This window comes from Copidosoma floridanum, unplaced genomic scaffold, assembly GCF_036245765.1.
Source record: "Copidosoma floridanum isolate Cflo_tuat_1 unplaced genomic scaffold, Cflo_Japanese_pri ptg000011l, whole genome shotgun sequence".
In the NCBI taxonomy this organism is placed as follows: Eukaryota; Metazoa; Arthropoda; class Insecta; order Hymenoptera; family Encyrtidae; genus Copidosoma; species Copidosoma floridanum.
In genome coordinates, this window is record NW_028321888.1 from 3161752 (window position 1) to 3184580 (window position 22829).

The 22829-nt window shown below is 31.6% G+C and overlaps 1 protein-coding gene across 1 annotated transcript in view; it reads left to right on the top strand.

The window, feature by feature from the left end:
• The window catches only part of SmB (small ribonucleoprotein particle protein SmB), a 64996-nt gene extending 46011 nt beyond the window's left edge, over nt 1-18985 (top strand). Inside the window, exon 3 of the mRNA XM_014363180.2 lies at nt 18664-18985. Within this exon, the coding sequence (XP_014218666.1) occupies nt 18664-18776 (113 nt within the window). The 3' untranslated portion in view covers nt 18777-18985. The remainder of the gene's footprint in view (nt 1-18663) is intronic.
• Nucleotides 18986-22829: the final 3844 nt, after the last annotated feature.

Sequence of the window (22829 nt, forward strand, 5' to 3'; positions counted from 1 at the left end):
ATTTATTCGTATGAGCGTGAAATATTCACATCCTGATCATTTTCCTCGGGAATTGTCTGCCTCCCGACGGACCGTCTGCGGCGGGGCCTCCTCTAGGTAAGGAGTCTACATCAGGAGAGCAGAGCTGAGCCAAGCCAAGGCGTTGGAGAGAGTATTGGGTCGCAGAGTTTCGTTGTTTTAGGTGTCGTTTGTGATCGGAGGCGTTTTAGTGCGTTGTATCAGGACGGCTTCGCGTCGACGTGAAAACGTCGATTCGGGGCTGAAAATGCAATGTTACACCGGGAAACGGTCCGGAGGCGAGATATTCACCATTCACCATGGTATCCGTACACTGATACTCCGAGGGTAAGAGTCAAGCTACCCGCAACCAGCTCTCCATTATCAAGAATAATAATAAGAAATAGCTGGAAGTTTTTTCAGGGGCATTGTCAGTATTTATGTTCCCTACTTAGCCATGAATCTCATTGCTTCTTTTAAGGGCCACCTAAGGTTAAACTACCTTGCCAATAAATACTTTTTTACTACCATTACCGGCAACGATTTTAATACTATATAAAGCCGGCCACTATTAAATCAAGCCAGTCATTTACTGGCAGACGTCACGAGTAGAGTTATTAGTCGCAAGGCTGAGAACTCTGGCGATTGACGACCCTAACGAAGCTGGGACCTCTGGCCACCCAGAATCCTACATTACTCTCTTGACTCTAAGTATTTAACCAGGAATCACCGATCCTTTCCGAGGTCTGTGCTAGGCGAACCCAACAGCTATGAAGGAAAAATAAACTTTTCTGCATACCTTAGCTCAAAGTGCTTAATATCTGCCCTACTCCAAAACAGATAATCAGCTATTTCAACAAGGGTATGCAGAAAAATAGTATATGCACCACGTTTGCTTACTAGGTGCGTAATATAGTATTAGCAAACGGGACAGTTTTCAACGGGCAAGCAACACGAACGAATCTCCTCACCTTAGATCACTAAAAAAACTGGGTCTGCAAAGAAAGAAGGATTTTCCTTCCGATCATTCTGGTACTACAATAACAGGCCAGAGAATATCACCCTGGTTTGGAGGCAGTCACGGTTGCTGAAAACATTCAAAAAAGAGTTTACTTGTATAGCTCACTGGTCTTGTTTAGGGCCATCAGACATCTTACTACCTTGCCAACAAATATGCTAGAACTTAGCAAAGTTCACAAAAAACAGCCTTAGGGCTTAAAAAAGTCTTAACCATGCTAAAAGTTGCAAGAAAGCGAATTGGAAGGAAAACTTTAAATGCGTCTAATGTATACAATTTTAGGCGTCAAGAAACTGATGCAGAACATTTATCGAGATTGAAGCAGCAGCATCGAAATCGAAAAATAAAGAATTCATTAAGTGAGAGATTAGCTTTTTATTATAACCCTCACAGTAATTTCTTAAATATTCCAGATTTTTAAACTGATAGAATATGTATTTGTATTTTTGTGGCGATAAAAAATGCAGAGATGAAGCTCCATGACTTTATTGCTCTGGTAACAAAGTTCTGACATAAAAGAAAGAAATTCTTCGATTATATATTTTTTGTGAGTTTTAAATGTTTACAGCTATGAAAAATAGCCCTTCTCATAGATTATACGAAAGAAATCGCTAATCAACGGCCCTTTTGAGCCAACTTTTATTTTATGGAACGTATGGTACTTTTCAGCATAATTATTTTTTTTCTTTTTACACTTTATTATTTAATTAAATAAATTTCCGAAAAAAATGTATTTAATAAGAAGATTTTTGTTCTGAGAAGTGTCAGGAATAGATTTAGAATTTTTAAGTAAAAACGTTTTAAAATATATGTTAACACTACGGTGTTCCATTTAGTGAGTTTCGGGCAATGGTAATCAATATGTATTTTTACATAATCCTTTACTTTTTCTAAATCTTTCATGCAAAACCTTTCTGACATTTTTCTTTTAATTGTATCCAAAGTCTTTTGATTTTTGCTGCAAATAAATAAATCATCAACAAAAAAATAATACACAATTTATCTTTTCCATTATTTATAAAACATAAGCAGTTATCAATTTTACTATTTTTAAATTTTAAACTGCTAATAAATTTATTAAAGCATTCGTACCTGGCCCTAGAACTTTCTCTCAAACCGTACAATGCTTTCTGCAATTTACATACTTTATTTAAATCTTTTACAAAGTCTTAAGGTTGTTTCCTATACATCTCTGATTTAACTTTACCATTTTTGAATGCAGTTTCAACATCCATATAATCAATAATCAAACCTTTATGACAACAATAAGATAAACAAATTTTCTAAGTTTGTATCTTAGCTACAGGTAAATAGATATTTTTAATGATTTCTTTCTATTGAAAACCTCTTACTACTAATCTAGCTTTATGTTCATTTTTGTTTATTTATTATTTTTTTTTTTTAATTCATTGTACATCTAAAACTATCTCATCTTCTGGCTTATCTACTAATACCCAAGTCTTCGTCTATTTAAACGTCAAATTTCTTTTTTCATCGCATTTTTTTAATTATCAAATTCAAAACTTTCTACAGCTTATCAAAGCCTTAAGGATTTTCTGTACTACAATAATACACATAAATCGTATTAGGTACATAGTTTTCATCAAGTCTCGCTGGAGGCTTTGTGTTACTTGTCGGTCTACTTTTAATATTACTGTCTTCATTTGCATTTTCAAATTCATTTTCAATGTTTTCATAATCATTTTCATACCCAGTATCTTTGAATTCGTCGCTTGACTCGGACTATTTATCTACAATTTCATTTTTATTTAACAGTTCATCATTATCATTATTCTTCGATCCAATACAGTATTCATCTTTTTTTAACACATTAACATGTCTAGCTACAATAATCCTATTGTTTATCACAACTTTATATCCTACGTTCTCATAACCTACAAGGACTCCTAAATCTGATTTTCTATCCCGTTTTGACCTCCTTATCTGTTCAGGTACACGTACAAATACCCTGCTTTCATACATTTTTTAATGTTTAACATTAGGTTTTATACCATAGAACAACTCAAAAGGATTTTTTAAATCAGCAGTATTTGCAAGTGTCCTGTTCTTTAAATATGCTGCCGTGCATACAACTTCTGGCCAAAACCTTCTATTAATTCTAGCTTCAGATAACAAACATCCAGCAATTTCCATAATGATTCTATTGTATCTTTTAGCTGTACCGTTTAAATTATGTACATACGGTGGATATGCATCTAAAATAATTTCTTTTTATTCTACTTATATAAAAATTCTTTTATTCATATATTTCTTTCCGTTATCACACCTTAATTTTTTTTTCTTTTTCTAGTAACATTTTCAACTTTGTTTATATATGACACAAAACAATCATAAACTTTATCTTTTGATTTAATTAGATATACTCTATCTATTTCACTATAATCGTCATTAAAAGTTAATAAATATGTTCTCCCATTTAATTCTATAGTATTATAAGGTCCATTCAGTTTAGTAAATACTATTTCTAAAATTTTCTTTGCCTTTTGTTGATTCTTTTCAAACGGTAAATTGTGCATTTTATTTTCCATACAAACAGCCCATTTCATATAATCACTCTTAATTTCTTTCGGCAGACCTTCTGCTAATTCATTTTTACATAAAATATTTAAATATTTAAAATTTACATGCCCTAAAATACGATAACATTTTTCATCTCAAGATTATCATTGTTCCCGGTACTCATAGTATTAACGGTCATCTTATAATCATTTCGAATTTTACTTTGCATTCTGTACAATTTATCTGTTATGTACGCAATAGCTAAAAGCGCACCCCGACTGTTACAAATTTTTGCCGTATTATTTTGAGCAACAACTTTATTCCTATCTGTAACTTTTGATAAGCTTTTTAAATTTTCTTTTTTTTCTTTAACATAGTATACATTAGACATTTCAATTCGCACTTATTTATCGTACATTTTAAAATAACTTAAAATTTTTCTTATTTTACAATAACTATTACAGAAAGAACCCCTATAATAATACAAGTTACAACAGATATAATTGTTACAACAGGAATTCTGATTATTCAAGAAATAAAAGCAATGATTACAATAATCGGAATTGTAACTGCAATAACTATAAAGATAACTACAACTAAAATTAAAATTATAACGTCGGCTACAATTATCATGAGATAGGACCTACGGATAAAAAAGATAATTCACCCGACGGAAGCAAATGTAGTCGAAGTACAGAGCATTGGAACTCACAGGACGCTCGTCGTGCTCCCTAAGTGCCAAGCAAGCCCCGAGAACAGATAAATCGATAGAGCGTACATGGAACATTAAGAAAGATGCAGCTGAAGGAGAGAAGGAGCCATCAGAGTCAAATATAATATGCATCGGAAGTAAATCTAACGAGATAACATACCTAAATAAGTATGCGAAGGAAACAAAAAAGAAAGTACTGCTAGAAGCAGACCCTGAAAAGACTCCTTAAATTGCTAAGAACAAACAAATAGTAAAAATATAAAAATTAAAACATATTGCTAGTAGCCCTCAAGCTGACGAAAATAGCATTAACAAAAACATGAGTCTACCTTTCCACAGGGTAAACATGTTGAGTACAGGAAGTACACCACCATCGGTAATATTGAGCAGTGACAAGCTGAAATTATATTGTGCAAAATTCTACGTTGCCACTAGCACCCAAAGAACAATTATTAGGAAAAGCTGTCTTGATACAGATGTTACGTCCGAACTTCTATAAGTGAAGGGTGGAACTCGTAGATTCGTTCTACAAAACAAATGAATTTAATTTTTGTTCATCAGGAACCAGCCATCGGCCCAAAGGCCTTATTTGCTTTTACTTACAGTATACTTTTCTTTGAAATCGTTGACTCGGCGTTGTGGTGTTAGGTTTCACCGAGCGATGTGTATGGAGTGGTGTACGCTGAGCTGGCGTTGACTTACTGTTAGAGTTTATGTCTTATGCCATACGGTAGTAGCGTATCTTATTCATCTTTTTATCTTACGTCCTTGTAAAGGTCTTTGTCATACAGTGTCTATTAGTTTTCCTCGATATTCAATTTATTCATTAAGGTAAGAATTATGTGTCAATCAATTAGAATTATTAGATTTTGACATGTTTCATATAATTTAGCGAATGAAATGTATTTAAATTGAGAAAATTAATTTAATTAACAACCAAGTTATTTCTTATTTGATGATTTAATATTTAGAAAAGCGCGAAATAGTTAATTTTACACATGGTATAAATAAAAAAGTTTCAGATTCGCATTTACAATGTTATACAATTTATAGTTTCCTTCACTTAACTTACTTCTATGATTGTGACTGCACGTTTGAGACGACTAGAATACCTCTTAACAATACTATAATTACTCTGCATGTAGTCCCAGATGACTTCCCAATCAAGATGGAAGGCATTATTGGCTGAGACACTTTTAAGTTAAACAGTGGTCGCATAAGCGCCAAAGAAAATTATTTGGTATTGAAAGGCATTGGAATCTCGCTATGGAAACCAGAATTTTCTAAAACCCCTGCTAAGTCGAGAAAAATTATATTTTTGTGCATAAAAGATGAAAGCAGCCACGTACAAGTCGGTTCCTCTACAAAACATAAGCGAGGGAATTCTATTCGGTTATTTTATATTATACAAGATAAAAATTCTAAGATACACGCGGAATTTTTAAATATAACAGATCAACAAATTGACGTACTAATACTAGAAATATATGTTTTTGAATGTAAAATCAGACAAAGGGTGGAACCATTCCGCATAGCTAAGGACGACGCTGAAGGTTTGAATGAAGCCATGATTAGACTTTTTAATATTAAAAATTCGAATGAAAATATGTAAAAGAATAAAGTTACTAAAAAAAATGTGACAAGCTTTAAAAACAATTATATGTCAATAATAACGATATTAAAAATCCCAATGACAATCAAAAATCAGACATAGTGGCTTGAGTAAATAAAATAATAAAAATTGCTGATATATATTCGGCTGCAACACAGAAGAATTAGACCACATCCGAAATCTTATAGAATACAATACTTTCCTATTTGGCGTAGACGATAAGCCACTAAAGGCTGCAAACGGACTCTAGTATAGAGTAACAACGTCAACAGAGAAACCAATCGTTGCAAAAAGAGTATTGTACCCAATAAAACTAAGGGAACAAATGCAAATAGAAATATACAAGTTATTAACCTAAATATGTGGATTGTCCCAAAAAAACTTGAGACCAAACGAAAAAAAACGCTGGAGTCGTAACAGACTTCCGGCTATTAAACCAGAAAACAGTCACTATGGGCTATCCGTCGCTATTCCGCTATTCCAGAATGAAATTTGGCAAACATAGCAGCCGCAAAGTATATAACCGTGGTAAATCGTAAAAGCGGGTTTTTTCAAGTGGAAATTCACGAAGAGGATGCTCATAAAACAGCGTTCTCAGGTCCGAATGGACACTACCAATATCAGCGGATGCCGATGAGATGCATAGACTATACCCCGAGCACATTTATGCGGGTGATAACGCTGGCACTTGCGGGCTTCCAAAGACGTGAGGTAAAGGTATACATAGATAATATCTTGGTATTTGCGGAACATTTGGAAAAACACAAGAAAAAATTTAAAAAGCTTTTAAAACAGTCAGCTAACGTAAATTCAACAATAGAGCCGAAAAAATGTCAATTTCTTAGAAAAAAAACAAAGGTCCTTGGACATATTGTAGGTAACGGTCAAACCAAAACGTATCCAGAAAAATAGAAGCGGTGAGGAATTTTTCTAAATCAACGAATACGAGGCAAATGAAGCAATTTTTAGGTTAGCAGGGTACTATCGGTGCTTTATTAAAGGTTATGCAAAAATAGCAAATCGCTCTCAAAACTCACAAAAAATCGTTGAATTTAAATAGCAAGAGCCTGAGAAAAAGCGTTTACAATATTAAAAGACGCTCTATACAGCACGCCAGGACTCACAGTTTCAGATATAAACGACCCCTTTGTTGTAACTGACTTATCGGATTATGCAATAGGCATAATCCTCAGCTAAGGAGACACAGTAAAAGATCGTCCTTGTGAATATACGTCTAGATGCTTCAACAGCAGCGAGCTACGCTATCCCACATGCTATGAAGAGCTGTCAGTGATTGTGTTCGCAAAAAAACAATGAAGGCCGTATTTTTTTGGACGTTATGACAATTTTACTGTACTTATAGATTATGAGCCTCCAAAATACTGTCCTAAATCAAAAAAGCCTTATATACGGTTTAACAGGCTCAAAGCGGAACGACGAGGCTACGAATTGAATATAATATATCAGCCAGGCATTTTTAATAAAGCACCATACGCGCTCTCTTAAAGTCTAATACTTGAGGAAGGAGAAGCAAATCCTGAACGGTCATCTTAGATCTATGTTAGCTAGCAGATGAACGAGAGAATGAAGAACTGGCTGATAGCGACGGACCACCACGGCTGGTGAGTTTATTTAAAATGCGTTCAACTCTTAAAAAGAGAAATGAAGGTAAGCCAAGGAAGTAAATAATTGTTGCTCAGATTCAGGGAACTCAGATGATAAAGTACAAAAGAAAAAACGATGTAACAACAAAATTAACAAAAAAAATTAGATAAGAGTGTATATAGACAATCCGAAGGTGAAGCTGACTCAGAATTTAAAGGAAATTTAAGACTACGAAAGTAGGATACTTATTTAGCAAATATCACAAGGAAAAAAAAATCTGACCACAGAAAAATACTATTATAAGACACCCGACAGTAATAACCAAAGAAGTCAGAAATGCAGAAGAAAATAGTATAATATTATAATGACCAGCAGACGAAAGACTAGCGTACATACGCAAAGAAAAAAACATGGGAAAAGGTGAAGAAATCGAGCACACTCCTTATAAACTAGGGTATAGTAAAGAAAATATAACACAAAACCTATAAACGTTAGTTGGATGCGCTTCATAAGGAAATCCCAGATTTTTTTTAATGCTGTCGAGCAATCGGACAACTCAAAGAAAATTATTATGGCTTATTGTGACACACCGGTGACAATGCATAGGAAATCCGAGCCAGAAAAACATTAGAGATTCAAACTAGCCGAAGCAAGTGTGACAAACAAAACAAAGAGTAAGGAAATAATAATAATAAATCCAGGTGCACTAATGCACGGGGTCACCAGATACAACAGGGGAGCCTATCAACAGAAGTGGCCAAAAAGATAGCTAAAACTCTCAGTGCTATAAATACCACAAAAATAACGAATGCGGGTGCAGGTCGACAAAACGAAAACAATGAGACTTGGAGCGACTGAGAGGATCACGCGCAAGATGTAATGCATGAAAATAACAAGCAGCTGCCAAATGTACCGAGTAAGGTCGAATCGAACCGACCGATGCCGAAGAAAAGGATTCAGAGCGGACCGTCAAGTAAGGAAGTAAACGATAGCGTGCGAATGAATGACTCAGTGCCGTACATGCAAATAAAAGAGGGTGCAGGAAAGGGCGCTGGAACAAATGGAAAAATCAGGGCAATACTTGACGATTCGATAGACAATTTCCAAGCAAAAATTAGACTAAACGGAGACTAGACGGATTTTCAGGGATTTGAGCGTACTTTTAAGAAAAAAATATTAAAACATTTTTTTTTTTGAATTATAAAAACGTACAGTGTAGTTTAAAATTTGTATTAATCGAGCATTCTGCTACACTCCCCCAATTACTAAAGTCATAAAGATCCTAATACTCCTCACCTACCAAAAAAATCAGCAGCCAGAAGAAATGGACAATCGTTCGACTGGAAAAATCGTCTGCTGTGGAATCACAGAGAGAGCTATGATTGCATGATTGATCATAATATTCCGATTGAACAGTGATTGAAGATTTTGTACGTAAAAAATTTGACTGATAGAAAAATAAGAATTTAATGTACGTCAAGCAAAAACACGTGTGCACGGGGTGCAAAATATAATTACCTAATGATAGAAATCTATTATCATAAGTAATTAACAGATCATGTTAACCCTAATACATTGGGTGCAAAGATTCAGTATATTTATTCGGTACGTCTTCTCTTTCTTCATTTTAACATTTCGCGTCCAAGTGCCTTTTCCAATGGGGTCCTTCACTACTGATATATTATAGAATGATTTAAGGTGACAGGCGCAAAACACCAATCTTAGAACCAATGAGACGTCACTGAACAATAATTTGGCATTCAAATCAGTAATGTTACAAGAAGGAACTGAAAGAGATATAAGTAGCGTACAGACACACGAGCAATGAACTGCCAGGCAACGATCCAATCATGCAACCCAAAAGTGCTTCGTGATTAAACAGAAGCCAACAGCTTATTGAAAATCAATGGAAACGACGACGGTGACGATGATAATGATAACGATAATGATAATGATAATAGTAATAATATTCAGCTGAACGCAGTAAGACCTTGATCAGTACATCCTCGACAACACTAATTGAATACGTATCAGTTATAGTTACTAATACTATTAATACTAAAATAAAATAAATGTGTAGAAATCGAATAAAATTACGAATGTGTTGTAACTTCAATATAGTAAGAATTGTATTCTTATAACAAATATTTTCTAAGGTATCGTAAAATATATATTGTTTACGATAAGCAAAATAAAACAAGAATAAAGTGAAAAAATTTGTACATATTATACGAATAATAAAAATAGCAGTAGCAATGATAGCATCTATAAACAAGATTAGCAATAAGACACAATACTAACATTAATATTATAAATAAGTTAAAGCAGTAAGTCCTTGACCCTTGACATCCCTGACAATAATTATAAAAGCAGAAATTATATAAATATGACTTGACTGTAGCGATAATACTTACTACTTGCTCTCATAATCCATAACATAACTCCTCTCTCTCTCTCTCTCTGTATGTGCGTGTGTATGTGTGTGTGTGTGTGTAAAAAAAAACAGTAAAAAAAAAAGTTACACGTAATAATGTAAAATAGAATCTAAAAAAATTTGAAACTTTCAATTGCATGAGGGAAGCGTGTAAATATGAACAAACGTGTTTACACATAAGATATAGCGAAAATGAATCAGTAGGAGAGGATATGGCTTTTGAAACCACCCTCTTTTATCTAACTGGAAATAATATACAACACAAACAACACAACACAAACACTACCCTATCACAAACATACAAGTTAAGAAGAAAATCGTTGCCAAGGACGTTGGCATCACAGCCTCAGACGTTTTAAGCACGATAGCATATAGCTATGCGTCCCTGCGACCCTTCTGGACTGGGCCCTAGAAGGTAGGGAAATAGAGAAGAGAAGCGATAATAGAGAAATAGCGAAGCAAGGGAGAGTTAAAGGGGGGATCAGCTAGAGACATGAGAGTGATAGGACCAGGTCTGCAAGACCGAAAGACAAGTGTGAATTCCATCATAAATAAAAAGTTCTATTAAAGTAATTTAACTACAAACTGCGTCTTTATTAACTCACGACTTAACGTAACACAATTAAAGTAAAAAATCTAAAGGGTTATTCAACTTCCTTCAAAATCTTGTATGAGGATAAGAACCAAAAAATTTTATGTGGGTGTAAATAATTTTTTATGTGTAGAAGCTTTATAAACAATTATTTATTATAAGAAAAAAACCAACATACCTTTTGTATTAACCTACTTGATTTTTATTTATACTCAGTAATATTTATGAAATATATGTAGAATATTATGCATCACATATTATACAATTTTTACAAAGCGATAATCATATCAAACTTACGGCTCGTTTTCAATTGCTTCAGAAATCATCAAGATCAACACTCAAGAAAATAATTCTTGCAAAAAATGTTTCATGCTCGGAATGTCACTGAAGACACACTAGTGTTGGGAACTTAAATGATTTATGAACATAAAATTAGAATTCATGGTAATTTGTATTTAAATAGCATAATTTAATTATGTGATGTATGAGCCAACATTAGCCGTAAATTTTGGTTAGATCATTTTTTTAGACTCCTTTCGAGCTAAAATTAAAGCTTGTTCCAAGCACTTCAATTTAAGCTCCAAAACTAAAGTTTTTGTAAGCTAATTAATAATTATTTAATATGAGCTCTGATAAAGTCTAAAATGATTTTCTAGTTTAAAACTTGGGTGGTTTAATAGTAGTTTTCCTACGAGTTTGAAAGTCCTCAGTCTCTGTTTGCGAACCGAGAGGTTTGCGGCCCGAGCCGAAGGCGAGGGACGTAACGAGGTTCGTAAAGGAGACTTTTCGAACGAGTTCCGGAAAACTGCTTTTTCGCCCGAGGAAGTACCAGCCTCCCAAAACCACCTGAGGGCGAAAAAGTAATTTTTGCAGAAATCGACCAGAGATTTTTTTAATCTGGAGCCTAAAATTCAAAATCCAGTATTTTTCAACGGTGTTGACAGTTTGAACCTAATCAGTGCTCAAACGAAAGCTTATTTCAAGCACTTTGAGAGGCTTTGTACATAATTTCTATGGCTTATGTAGAAAAAAGTCGTATAGTAAATTAGTTGTTTTTTTTTTTTTTTTTGCAATGATCAAATTTTTTTCTACTCTTGGGCCATTTTTCCGAAAAAGCTAAAAAAAAGTTAGTCTTCCTTCACTTTTGGCATGTTCGCGAGTTTTCTCCTGTTTTCAAATGTGTGAGGAAGAAAAAAAACCGTATCTTGTAGGTGTGCCTAGAATTTTACTTTTTTAAATAACTGGGGGCTTCTAAGTGTACATTAAACGTGGAACTGCTTTTATACACGTAACCACACGTCATGATCGCTCGCCTTGCGTGTGATATAAAATCAGTACTTAAATTACAGTTGATTCCATCAAATCCGTTGAGATATGACATTTAGATGTCATAACACTGTGAAAAAGGTGACTGGTAATTTTTTTAAATGTTTTATATTTTTAATAATTTTTTATGTGGATATTGTAAGTTAAAATGTTTACAATAAGAAAAATTAGTACTTAATGATACTAGCACGCGTGTGAGTCGTGTAACCTTGCACGTGTAGTGCATCCAACTTTTTGTCACAGCGTGTGCGGAGAACGATATTTAGAGCTATATAATGTGGCTCTGCAAAAACTTCGATGTACACACGCACAATATTTAAAAAAAAATAGAAATATCTTCATGTTTAAATAAAGAATTATAAAAAAAGCTGAAGAAGCTTGGTGCCAATAAATTGGAAGTGGTTGTTCAGTAGGTTTACCATTTACATTTTAAGCGAAACTTCTTTTCTCTTTAGACTTTCATTTTAAATAAATAAAAAATTGTTTTACAATTGCACACCATTTATGTGTATTTTTCATTCAAGATAAAAAACTATCCAATCTAATCTGCATAGCAATATCTAAAGCACCCTGTAGTGACTAAAAAGTCTGTAATAATTTTTTGATTAATCAAAGATAATTATTTTCCTGGCCAATAAGCGTCTGAAGTTGAAATTGTAATTATGAGCAACGAAAATTATTTTTATTAATATATTGTATGTAATCTAAATACTTTTTCCAATGTTTAAACATATTCTTTTGATGAACCATGTTGAAATTAACATTGTTGAAGGATTTACTTGGTCAATCGAAATTATGTGTGTATTTCCTTAAGTCTATGATTTTATATTAAAATTTCTTATGTAGTACTATAAGGGTACAATGTTTAAATTTCTAGGTAACAAAAAAAATTTTGCTCACTTAATTCTGTTCAATCTTAATCGTTCAGTTTATAAAGTTCATCTGCATTAATAATTTTGATACTATTTAGAATTTTTGGCTTATCAAGTAATGTCATATTGCTGGTATATATGGAAAGCATTGTATATATATGCGTGTGTGTGTATGTATTTTTTTCTCATGTTTTAACTATGCTCGTTTTGTTTTTAATCCGAAATATTTATCGTTTTTTTTTTTGTACATTGTATCTCATTGTTCTTTTTTCTTTTCAATAACCCCTTTGGAATAGTTATCAAATTATTTTTGTAAACTCTGTTCATCATAAATCATGTGCAATCTTAGTTTTTAAATTTACTTAGATACTATAGTCTTTTAAATGACGACAGTAGCAATAAGTCTCAAGACTGCAGTCTCAGGTTTTTAGTAGGTCAAAGTTTCTAGAGTTGTGCATCACTTGTAATAATTGAGTTTTTGATTTGACTAAAAAGTCAAACTTGAAGAAGTACTCCATGTCGTAAAAAGAAAGCAAGATAGACCAAAAATATAAATTTGTATTGGTTTTCTGAAAAGGAAAGAAATCGCAGCTTACTAAAAGAGAAGTATTAGTTAATATTTAAACACTTAATTTTCATTGTTGTCGATGTATCTTAACGGAATAAAAGTGAGAAATTTGAAGAAAAGATATAGTATGTTAACACAATTATGATAAATGTGCAGAAATTGTTTAGTTCCAGAAAAAAAATTATAAAAATTGTTACATAGAAAAATTTAACATAAATAATCAAAATCGTGCACTTTTTTGTATGAAACAAATTTCAAATTAAAAGATAAATTTTGTTTTATATTTCACTGATCACTGCCAAAAATAGATGCTGTAACATATAAACACTAAAAAATTACATTTTAGAAATTAATTTTTTATAATATTATTAATTGAAACAGTCACTAAAAAAAAAAATGTTTTAAAATGATAAAAGACTAATCATAAACAGTCCTGGGTAATCAGACAAAACATTTTTGTACAAAAATTAAATTTATTATTTTATTTTTCCAGAAAAAAAATTTATCTCTAGCTTGGACTAACATTGCACCTGTTTAACTGTCAAAAAGTGTGATCAGCCATAAAACTTTTTATTTACTTTAAAATTTAAGCAATCGAAACGTGTTTCATAAAGATTGAAATTAAAATAAAAGAAGTAAGAAAAAAGGCTTCAATGATTTCACAAAAAACCTTTGGAAAAGTAAGATAAGACTTGACGTGACCTATGCAATACAAGAATTTTTTTTTGGACACAAACTGATAGTTTTGGGCGACATTTTTGTCGAATATTCCCCGTTAAAAAAAAAAAAATTAATCGGAGCATGATCATTGGATTGACCTTAAAGTCACCATTCTATTGGTTTTTACATCGTATTTGAATACGGAGTGTTTATGTTTTCTTCAATAACAAGCAATTTTTAAAGTTGTAATTATACATTGGAGATAAAAAAATGAAAACATCCAGGAAATTGGACAACATAGGATACTTGCGCAAGAATGTTTGATCAAGATTCTTTATAAACTAACAGCGTTGAACTTACGACTTATAATAAATATAGTTGTTTCTCAAATTACCTCAAGTTCTTCTAATGTTGTGAAACGTTGATAGGTACACATATATTTAATTAAACATAGTACTTGAAAAACATTTTTTTAAAAACAATTTACAGTTTATTTTTATAATTTGTACATCCTATTCAAATGCCTTTAAAAATAGTCTATTTTAGGAAAAGGTTTTTTACATTCACAAACAGTTTTTATTTTTTTTAATGGGATACAAGATGTCGATCAAAATGTATTTGTTTTTTAAATGATCATTACTAAAAAAGACATTTCTTGATATAGAATTTTGGCTTTTTTTTGTCATACGCGTATGTTATGACTCATATTTATTTTTTTTAATTTTTGACATTTTCTTAAGTATTAAATAGATATGGAAAAAAAATTTGTGAAATTATTTACTTTTTTTTTAAATGAATAAGAATTTGTAGTAATTAATACCGAAGTTATTACATATTTAATAATTTACTCATAAACTAAAACAATTTGAAATCACAATCTTTGAGATAAACTAGAACTAAAGTTCGTTGTGGAAGTATTAAAATGAAAATCTCATTTACTAAAAAAAATAAATAAATAAATAGTTTTGTCAAGCATTTACACGCCAAAATTTTTACTAACTACGTTTTTTTTAAATCTCAATTATTTTCCACCTTTCAATTATAAAATTTATTTATTTTTTAAATGTAGCAGAAATTATAACCAGAAAAAAAGTTGGAATAAAAATTTTTATACCATAAATTACTTTAAAAACAGAAACTGCATCTTTATTATTTTTTATTTTACACAAAAAATAATTTTCTTTAGCGTTTTGTTGAAATATTATTAACATTCTCACTTAGAGACATACGGTTAAACTTATTTATAATACCCTACATTTTTTAATAAAAAAAGAAAGAGGATTTTTTTGACGTCATAAAAAACGGATACTAGCGAGGTTAACTGGCTTCTAATTCCGTAAGCTTATTCGTTGTTTTTTTGGCCAAGTATGATATGACCAGGTTATATTCTTATCTACGTGCAGTAACAAAACTAATAATTGTATTAGAAATTTCAAAAAAATTAGCGTATCATAGCAATTCCTTATAGTAGGTTTGAAATTTGCTAAAAAATTTACACAAAATAATATTAAAAAATTTTACATTTAATAAAATTAACCATAAAAATATATAGTTCTTGAAGTAGTGCAAATAAGAATTTACTTTTTCTTACCATGGGCCTAAAGTGCAACTGCCGCTTTGCGCCCTTGGGTCACACTTTGCGCCCTCGGGTCACACTTTGCACCCTTGTAATCACTTTAGGCCCATGGACAGAAAAGTTTTTTGCGCCCTCCGGGCCCAAAGTGATTTACTGGGCGCAAAGTGTACCCACTTTGCGCCCTCGGTAAGAAAAAAATTATACGCGACTCGGGCACCAACCTACAACAAGCGAGCCCTTCGGGCGCTTATGTTTGTACTTTGTGCCCTAGTGACGTAATGTACCATTATTTTGATATTTCAAGAAAGTTAAGAGATATTAAACAGAAGATGCAACCCTTCAAATAAAGCGAAGAAACGAAAGACTTGTTCCTCATATTAAGTAAAGTAAAAGTTAAGTAGAAGTTGTGGGGTTAAGGAGATTAATCAAAAAATTTAACTAAATCAAGTACGAAAAAAACTTTAACAGTTTTACTTCATTTTGAAGGTAACTAAAGCAGGGTTTAAAGGGTATCAGAGAGCATTAGTTAACCCTGTTGAATACCGGACAAACTAAAATAGTTTTTACTGATATTAAGAAAGGCTAAGAGGGGTGAAGGGATATATTTAAAATGAAAGTGAGCTAAAAGGAAACAAGGCAGTATTGTAAAAATGAGAAGGGCTGAGGGGGTAAATGGGTATTATAAAAATCAAGGGGACTGAAGTGAGGCTAAAGGGTTTTATAAGAATGTGGCAACCCAGGGGTATTATGAAAATAATAGCAGATTGGGGGCTAAGTGAGATTTCTTAAAAAATTTAACCTAATTAAATTACGAACAAACTGAACTTATTTTATCTTATATTGAGGGTGGCTGAGGAGGAGTTAAGAGGCGGACTAAGATTGTTGAGGGAGGCCCAAAAGGGGTGGAGAGGGTAATTCAATATTTAATCCATTTAAAATAACAAAAAAATAAGAGAATTGAACCTTATTTTACAGTGGCTAAGAAGGGGTGATTGGAGTGAGGATGTATGTAATGACCTTGTAAAATTACTTTAAATACAAGTAGACATGCATACAGCAGTATGTGGGTTTTCGTTTGTATACGTAATGTATAAACACTTAAATTTGTATTTATAAACTTAAACTGCAAGAATTTATACACATACATGTATATACAAAATTATTTATCAATTTTATTTTAAGTGCATCTATGTCCACATTTATTTATATCCGCTGTATGTATGTGGGAGTGCGTGTATGTATATTATTTAAATAAAAACTTGATTCTTAATAAGCATTATTTTTTGCATTTCTTAACTTACTGGACCTTTGTGACCAAATTATAAGTACTATAGACTTTCTGAAATATTTATCAATGCATCCATTACTGTACAGTAAAGGCATTGCATTATACATAAAGCTTATTCTACTTATTGTGTCAATACCTCTATAATTTTCGAGCTCTTACTTTTTCAATCATAAACTTTCGCTCTTTCTTTTAATACGGACCTTTTTGAACATTTTCGAAGTTCCTTTTTTTTTGGTGTGTTACGCGTGAATTAATAAATCATTTTACAACATCCAAAAATAAGTATTGATTGCTAAAACTAAACATTTAATACAATGATATATATTTTGAAAGTTTTAGATGAAAATTTTTTCTTATATTCATTCGAACTCATCCAATAATTCTTTGAATACTCCTGAATAAAAATTGTTTCAATTCGATGAAGTTTTTTCATAAATACAATTAATTTAAACACTTGTTTACATCAAATGATTAAGAATGTCTTAATGTCGAACGTAGATCTGCATAAATATTTGATGTTTTCCGTAAATGCTACTGAACATTTATTTGCGCTTAATTTATATCCATTGAGAAGCATTTTAGCTCCTTTGGGGTAGTTTTAATTGAATCGTTTTTGTGTTTATATTAGTAACTATTTGAACAATAAATGGTCTATTCAATACTGGCATAAACTGAAAACACACAAAACCATATAACCTTGAAAAAAGTACAAAACGTGTTTAAACTCATCAAAAGACTGTCAAATTATTTTTTCTTTTAGTTGCAATAAAAAGAACAGATAATTTTTACGTCGATAATGACTGCTCTCTTTGTTTATTATCTCTTTATTAATTATCTTCTAGGTATGAATTGATAAACAAGTGTAGCCCATTTAGCAAGGAGACGATACTGGAGATCCCTGTCGGTGCTGAGGTCGTCGCTACACTTACTTGTTAATCAAAATAATTGTACCTTACAGAAAAAATAGTTATTTTTAACGGTAACCTATTCTATTGCGACTATGAAAAAGAAAATTCAAATAGTTTCGTTTGGTGTGAGAAATAATTATTTAAAAACACTGAAACAAATTTAACTTATTATAAATATATCTGGATTGAAAAATCATGGAGTTAAAGTTTCTCTCTGTTTTTAGGTATTAATTGGAACTTTTTTAGTTCTACAAAAAAAACTTTAAGCACCTCTTGCCATTTGTTAGAAAAAGAAAAAAAAATTGTATACTTTAGGAACTTGCACGATCAAAAAATAATGATTACTACAAGTTATCTTTAAGTAACATAGAATTTAAACAAAGTCAATTTACTGAATTTAATTACTTTTTTTTTGGAGACAATTTCATCATTTTAGAGACTACATTAGTATGGCTGGTTCTTTCTGCTAAAGACTGAACTAAATCTGTTTTTCACTGTGTACAAATTCCTACATAAATTCCTACCTTGCCTACCACTATTTTGCAAGTCTGCCCATTTTAACACATGTGAAGCAAGTAAAATTTCGAATCCACTCTTGATAAGAATTCCAGGCATTAATAGATTCCAAAACAGCTGTTGTCTAGGGTCGTAGTTGATTAATTTCCCAAAAACTTTTCTCTGAATTATTAATTTCTCGAATCTTTATTTTCTTAACATTGTATTCTTAAATATTCATACCCCCACATTCTTATATCACCAAAAATTGTTACCTCCAATAATGTTTATTTGATAAATTTTTACAAATAAACACACTTTTGAGAAAATAAGTTGGTGTTTTGTTGTTTAAAAACGCTTTACAATTATAAAATAAATAATCTAAGTAGCCCTATCATTTAGTCCCAATATATAATGAAAACTGCTTTACGATTATTACAAAAATGTTTTTTACTACCATACATGTAATGAATATTTCAGGTCTGCCGCCTGGTATGTCACCGATATCTCGTCCAGGGCCACCAATGGGTCCTTCTAATATGAGATGTCCTCCACCTGGTCTAATGAGAGGGAATCCATCTCGACCTTACTAAATATTAAAATACGTCAAATTTTTTACAAATAGTTTTTAATATAAATAAAAAAAAAAACTATGAAGTGATACTGATTTTGTAATAAACAATTAAACTGCATTGCCATTTCTTACAATTTGCTTCTTTTTTTATAAACTTCGTATGATCAAAAGTACATGTACAAGCTCAAATGCATAAAGAATTAGTCAATAAACGACAGTACTGCTTTAGCCTCTGCATTAGTTGCTAAGCTGGCAAAACTTGATGTTTTACGAAAACTTATGGAATAAAGAAATCTCTATCAAGTGCACAATCGTATGAATGCAATAAGTGGTAAGTAATGCGTACATAATTTGGAAATATTAACTTTAAAATTAACTAGGAATGTTTTTCTAGGGCAACGTTTTAAAATACGGATGTCTAATGGGAATAGAATAATAAAAAAAATTAAACAATTCAATTATAAGCTTTTACATCCTGCACTAAAAAAAACAAATTTGTTTTACCGCTTGTCAAAAATATCAATTAAAAAAGGGAAGTATCGAAAATAGAGGAATGGATTTGTTTCATTTCTCCCTAGAGTAGCGTGCTAGCGAACTCAGCTACAGGCATAGTACTGTATAAGTAAGCACAAAAGATATCGATCAACCAGAAGAGTTGAACTATCAATCGAAAACAAACCAATGTGTTCCTTTACTTTCGATTCCTTTTTTTTAATCGCGGCTTAAAATAATTTTGAATTTTAATGATTTATTAAACTTGCTTCTTCAGCAAGTGTTTTATACACGTGCAGAAGCGTATCGCAGTTGCACTTGCTTTCGTATGAACAGCTGAGCATGTATGTAGCTCTCAAATAATTGTCTGTAATTCAAAAATATTAAACTTCTTAAAACCATACTTCAAGAGCATATCCAGTAACTTGAGTAACACACACTTTTTCAATTAAGAGACTTTAATTTCTCAGATAGAAACAAATATTTAAAAATATTTTTAAGTTTAAATTGCTTGTTAAAAATAATTGTGTAATAAATTGTATCATACTTTTTCTCTATCAACTAATTTTATTTTACAAAAGCTAACTGCATCTATAAACCTGTTAACAAAGAAAAGAGCTAGAGGTGCATAAGTGTAATGTACAAAATAAAATTTTTAGTTTCGAAATTAATCAAAAGATTGATAATTTATCTTTTAAGCCTCAGCCATATCAAATGTAAGCATAAACGTGTTTATACAACAGACTTGTGAGATTTAATACTCAGTCTAATTTATTAATAAGAAAATCTCAGTATTTAAATATCTATCAAAAATGTAGCTTTTGAACATTCTAGCAGATTACTAGTGTAACAATTTTTCGAAATTTAAGTTATGTTACTTCAACACAAAATTATCCTGGAAAATTTAAACAAAGTTTTACTTTTTTGTTATACACGATTAAAAAAAAAAAAATTGGCTCAACTTTCGAAAAACGCTGTCAAAACCAAGTTTTAAAGTTTTGATATGTATTTTTGTAGCTCACAATGACCTTTGATCTACTCTAAAATAATTTAATAAAAAATGATCTTTCAAACCATGCTCATGAATTTTTCTAAAATATTTTAATAATTTTAACGTAAAAAAGAAAAAAAGAATAAACGTGGAAAGTGCAGATATTTAACTAGTTGTATGGACTTTAAATTTGTTCATAAAAGTCGTTTAGTATTTTTTATTCCGTAAAATACATCGTTCTAACGTATATTCCTACGCATAATGTAACATTGTTATTAGATTTTTGATTGGATGCAAAAATTATTTAGAAATCATCAAGAAACATTAAAAATAACGGTTTTTCGATTTCAAGATTACGTTGCACCAATCAAAAAAGTGTTACAAATACGTTGGAGTTGTCCGTTCTATAATATAGAAAAATCAAATTTTACACACCTTATGAAAAAATAATTCAAAACAGCATTTTGGAAATAAATTCTAATGCATACTTTTGCTCTAAAACACTGAAGAAGAAAAAATGACGGCATTTTACTGCTGAAAATCGTTAGTACCCTTGAAAAACAAGGGAGAAAAAGAGCAGAAATAAAGTAAAAAATTCGTGTATAAATCAAACATTTTTGTGTTATCATCCATCTCTTTAGCTCCATACAACTTACTGTTAGCTAAAAATATTTAGCAGCAATGTTATAATCCTACTAAACAATTTACCAGTTCAGAAAATTTTAAAAAACAACTCATACTCGTGTAGAGTATATAAATGTATTGTATAGTTCTCATAAGTTTTCTTAGACGTTTTAAAATTGAGATGAGTGACACAGGTGTTAAAAAAGGTCAAATAAAAATAAGTACTACATTCAATTAAAACGACGCGTGTCACCAAAACGGTGTCATAAATATGACAGATAACAATGAGTAACTTGCTAGCCCATTTAACTAATCGTCCATGAAATTGAAAGTAAGAAATTCAGGATGATGTGAAATATATAGTTAGAACATGCTTCCCAAAATTATATACAACAGGAAACAGGTCTCTACTTCAAAAAATTCAAGAAAAGTGCTAGAAATTTGTCAGAAAAGATAGAGGTATCGAATTTACAGGAGAATGCACGATTGAAGTGCTCAATAAATTGGTTGCTTACTTACAATTAGTCAGTCCAGATACTCCCGAGCATATCACAGTGTCAGAAAGATACAACCGAACCATTTAACGGAAAAGTAGATTGCGTATATTTTATGCGAAGGTACCAGAAAACATGAGACTTAACTTTAGTTCCATGATGAGAAAAAAATTTTGTGACTTTAATTTCTAACTACCGTTCACACCAATAGTTGTAAGTAACTTTAATAAAACAACAGAAAATTAACGTACTTTTGGTGCTAAAAAAAGCAACATGGTCCAATGCAAAAGATCAATTACTTTTTTTTTATAAATTGTCAAACTCAAAAATTAAGCTGGGTTCATACCTTAAATTTGAATTAATTTTTGAAAGTGTTGCTTGGATAAAACATAATAAACACTCTCTATTTTTATTAAGAAAAAATAAATTTTTATATTCAAGTCAGAAATAGCTTTTATTTTATTTTATTTTATTTTTTCTATAATTTTTGAACCTAAACCAATGCAAACATATCAGCCAACTTTGATTAAATTGTAATACTTCAAATGGATTTGAAATAACAATAAAAAAATACGAATTTAACAAAAAAATTGCGCTAGGTTTATTGGAAATGAAAACACGAAGAATTCACGTTTTTTGCCGTAACAGGTCTTTTTACAATTATTATAACTTGAAAATTTATAGAATACATTGGATTACATTCTATAACTATGCTAACAGTTGTAAACTTCTATTATTTGTAATTGTTTGTGAAAAAAAAAACTTTGAGAAATTGCAATCTTGAATTTAGGATTTGGCAGATATGGGGCTTTTCTACGCTACTTCATTCCACTTCCATTCCAACTATGTAGTAGGATAAAATCAGCGAATGCATGACCGGAAAACTTTAAAATCTACAAGCTCTGGTTTCAAATTTTTTTTTATTGACAATAAAAATACAAATCGTAAATTAAGTTTAAAGGTAAATCGGAACATGTATAACGCTTGTAATGATGTAAAAATGGCCTGCGCGTCCAAAATGCTCTCGCTAACGTAACGCATGTACAAGGAGCCTAAATTTCAAGCTTCTCCGGATTTGTTTATTTTCGGGAGCTGTACATACGCTGAAAGAAGGAGAGGATGATGCCAACGGACAACCAACTGTGCCGTAGAGACACAACAGTGCCAACGGGAAAGGGTTAGAAAATGCGGACGCGACCACTAAAATAGCAGTAGCTATGTCGAGAGTGACTGCGAAGGATGATACGCAGCAGCAGCAGTGACGATGGCCATGGTCAAAGCGAGAGCTCGCGAGTTAGTCTCAATCTAGATGCCAAAGCTCGAACAGAGAGTTCCGGTGATTTTCGCGGATTATTTCGGGATGCGTGGTACAAAGAGAAAAGAGAAAGTTTTCTTCAAGGTACGTAAAGTGTTGAGATAAAGGTCTGTGTACGAGTTTAGTAGCTGCTATGTTCTCACAGGACGACGAGAT